At 38.3% G+C, this 3,135-nt stretch overlaps 1 protein-coding gene across 1 annotated transcript in view; it reads right to left on the bottom strand.

The window, feature by feature from the left end:
• The window catches only part of ADAL (adenosine deaminase-like), a 9,594-nt gene that overhangs the window by 3,609 nt on the left and 2,850 nt on the right, over positions 1 to 3,135 (bottom strand). The window contains exons 5-8 of the mRNA XM_009321600.1: positions 2,364 to 2,451; positions 1,691 to 1,772; positions 713 to 839; positions 3 to 23 (exon numbers count right to left, since the gene is read on the bottom strand). Of these exons, the coding sequence (XP_009319875.1) occupies positions 3 to 23; positions 713 to 839; positions 1,691 to 1,772; positions 2,364 to 2,451 (318 nt within the window). The remainder of the gene's footprint in view (positions 1 to 2; positions 24 to 712; positions 840 to 1,690; positions 1,773 to 2,363; positions 2,452 to 3,135) is intronic.

Below are 3,135 nucleotides of genomic sequence, written 5' to 3'. Positions count from 1 at the left end.
AAAAAATCTTGACCATGTCCTGCCTTGAAGACAGAAACACATCACCATTCTACAGCTTGTTTTACAAAACTCCTCCTATTAAAATAATTGAGAAGTCTAGCGATACCAAAATACTTAATTCAAATACAGTTACACTGAATTATTTTTCTTTTCTCATTACTTCAGTTTTGAATGCAGCAAATGACAAAGTTCTGCTATATGGGCACAATTTAGACAAACTGGTCAAATGTCAGTAGTTCAGATGATGCCCAACGCTGACAAGGCAACTGTCTCGATTTTGATATCCTTTCTACAACTATCACTTAGAGCTATTTCATTTCAACTTGACAGCTATCCTCAAATGTTTATTTTTGCTTTCTGAATACGCAATAAGCATTTGGTGCATCTAAACAAAGTTTAAACTAGTGTCAACTTGCAATATTATTTAACTTGCCTCAACCCAGTCACCCTGACTGGGACAATTTAGTAACAGACGTTTCCCAGATAAACACTACTTTTCAGTGGCTCTTTTTTCAGTGCCATATATTAATCTGTTGATTCTTTGTTAAAGTATCTGTCCCTTACAGCACAGGGATTAACCTGGTATCGAGATTACGAGCAATCCATTCAAACTAGCAACACACATAAGACAAAGTATGATTAGAACCGCTTGCCGTTACACAACGTTACACACTTATCTTCAAAAACAGACCAAAATAAAACAAAAACTTACGGTGGGATCACCACTGAGGTCAAGTCCTACTACAACCCCATCAGTGGAAAGAAGGAACTCTTCAGCAAGTTTAACAGTCTGCTTAGCAACTGCCGGGCCACCTCTTCTATTTATTGCTATTAACAACCTAGGATAGAAATGTACATATTAAGTTAAATACAAGCTGTAATATCAGGAGACCAACAAATCTGATGCCAACAAAAGTGGCACTTCACATCCTTCACAGTTGAGTATAAAGAGTATTTGTATAGGATTGTATTTGTACAAATTTTGTATAAATTTGTATAAATTTGTATAAATATGTATTTGTATATATTTGTAACTGTTCAAGGAACAAAGGCACCAAAGTGCAGAGGGACACGAATTAGACAAATACGTTAGCCTGTGAAATGCAATAGTCACGGTGAGAGGGAGGGAAGGGAACAATACATTGCTCATTTGCTGCCTGCAGTATCAGGCAAGCAACCTCTCAGAGGTGCACACATGAAGAATGAGAATTCTTCAGCCTCCACTAATAAATCTAACAAGGGTTGCTACTTAGAGTATGAAAGACAGGCAAGCAGACTGCCTCCAAGCAACCACTGACACCTTCTGAAACTTTCCTGCTGGTTAGGGCCACCACTCCTTTACAGCAGGTTGCTCGTACAGCTAATCAAGCAAAATCTTTGCAATGAATCTAGGCTGTGAAAAAGGAGTCTTTAATGCAATTTCCATCAAAAACACTGCTTCTCCTGAAAACATCACAGGGAATGGACAGTCTTAGAGCCGAAAAGCTTTACCCAGCTTCATTCTCTATGAGTGAAAAGGAAGATAAAAATTCACGTTTCTGTATGAATTACCTGTTTCCGTTCCACGTAATCTAGTTTAAGCACAATTTTCTTTCCTACACTGATGGTTTGTAGACCTCTCCGCAAACCATGACCGAGCATCAGACTACACAAAACCTTGAAACAGAGGTACTCCATGTGCTTTATTTACCTTACATCTATATCCAAGCCTTCTTCTTTACACTGCTTTATACCCTCAAGTACAGTTTCAACATACATCCTTTTGGTCATACCTACAAACACATGTACACATTTGGAATAAACATATTTGAATTAATTTTATTGTGTTGCAGACCCAGCTCTCTAGCCTCCTAAGTTTCATTTTGCACCTATGATTTTAGACCATAGTCTTCTAATCTATATCGTTCTAATTCTGTTTACAAATATAGCTTTACTTTGAAGCATACATTTGAATTAAGCCTCCCCCCAAGCACCTGGAAGAAAGACAATAACTTAGTGTGAACCAGAGAGTAGCAACAGGACTTCTCTTATCTGTTTCTATTAAACCACATCTAAAAGAAAATTAAAAAATGAAGTAGCAAAAAGAAAATTCCATCAGCTATTACAAATATTAGCAGACTCAGATGTCATACTAAAGCGAATAACCCAAATTCTTGGGTAGCAAGAGTTATAACCAACACATTTTTGTCCTCGAAAATCTAACAGTAAAGTGTTATGTTTTTACATGGTTAAATCTTTGCTTTTATATTTAAAATATATTTTTATTGAACCAACTAAATTTGACTTTACTTGTTATTAACATAGTCTTAACTAAGTTTTATAGCACATCAAACTTACAAGTTAAAACCCAGAACAGGCTGTACCTGTGGACTTTTCTTCTCTAGGAGTGCTCCTCAATTCCAGATACTTGACACCATCATCAGCAAATTCTTTAATAACATCTTTAGTTATCTGATTAAGAAACAGTGTATTCAACATCATGAAAGTAATGCTTATAATCGGTTATATTTTCTCTTCAAAAGAAAGGAAAATATTTCTTCCTTATCTCTTCCTTAAAAGACCCGGCTATCTTTTGGTGTGAAACACTTGCAAATTTTCAGGCCCTATGTGTTTTTAGCACTCTCCATCTCTGGAAATACTACCCCACAGAGGGTACCTTCAGTTCCCTCAGTGATACTAAAGAGAGTTAGAACAAATGAGAATTTCCTTGTCTGAACAAGAATACCCCTCAGCTGGTGCAGTGGTAACTCCTTTCACAGCTACTGGACCTTTCTGTAAGTTTAACAGGCTGCCTAAAAGCTCCTTTACAGGAGGAAAGAAGAGGACACTTGTCCTGGTTTCGGCAGGGATAGAGTTAATTTTCTTCCTAGCAGCTGGTACAGTGCTGTGTTTTGGACTTAGGATGAGAATAATGTTGATAACACACCGATGTGTTAGTTGTTGCTAAGCAGCGCTTACACTAGTCAAGGACTTTTCAGCTTCTCCTGCCCTACCAGTGAGAAGCTGGGAGGGGGCACAGCCAGGACAGCTGACCCAAACTGGCCACAGGGATATTCCATACCATGGGACGTCAGGCTCAGTATATAAACTGGGGGGAGTTGGCCGGGGGGCAGCGATCGCTGCTCGGGAACTGGC

This window comes from Pygoscelis adeliae, unplaced genomic scaffold (genome assembly GCF_000699105.1).
Source record: "Pygoscelis adeliae isolate BGI_AS28 unplaced genomic scaffold, ASM69910v1 Scaffold183, whole genome shotgun sequence".
NCBI lineage: Eukaryota > Metazoa > Chordata > Aves > Sphenisciformes > Spheniscidae > Pygoscelis > Pygoscelis adeliae.
Note: the sequence above shows the minus strand (reverse complement) of the source record. Positions and strands in the feature narration are given on the sequence as shown.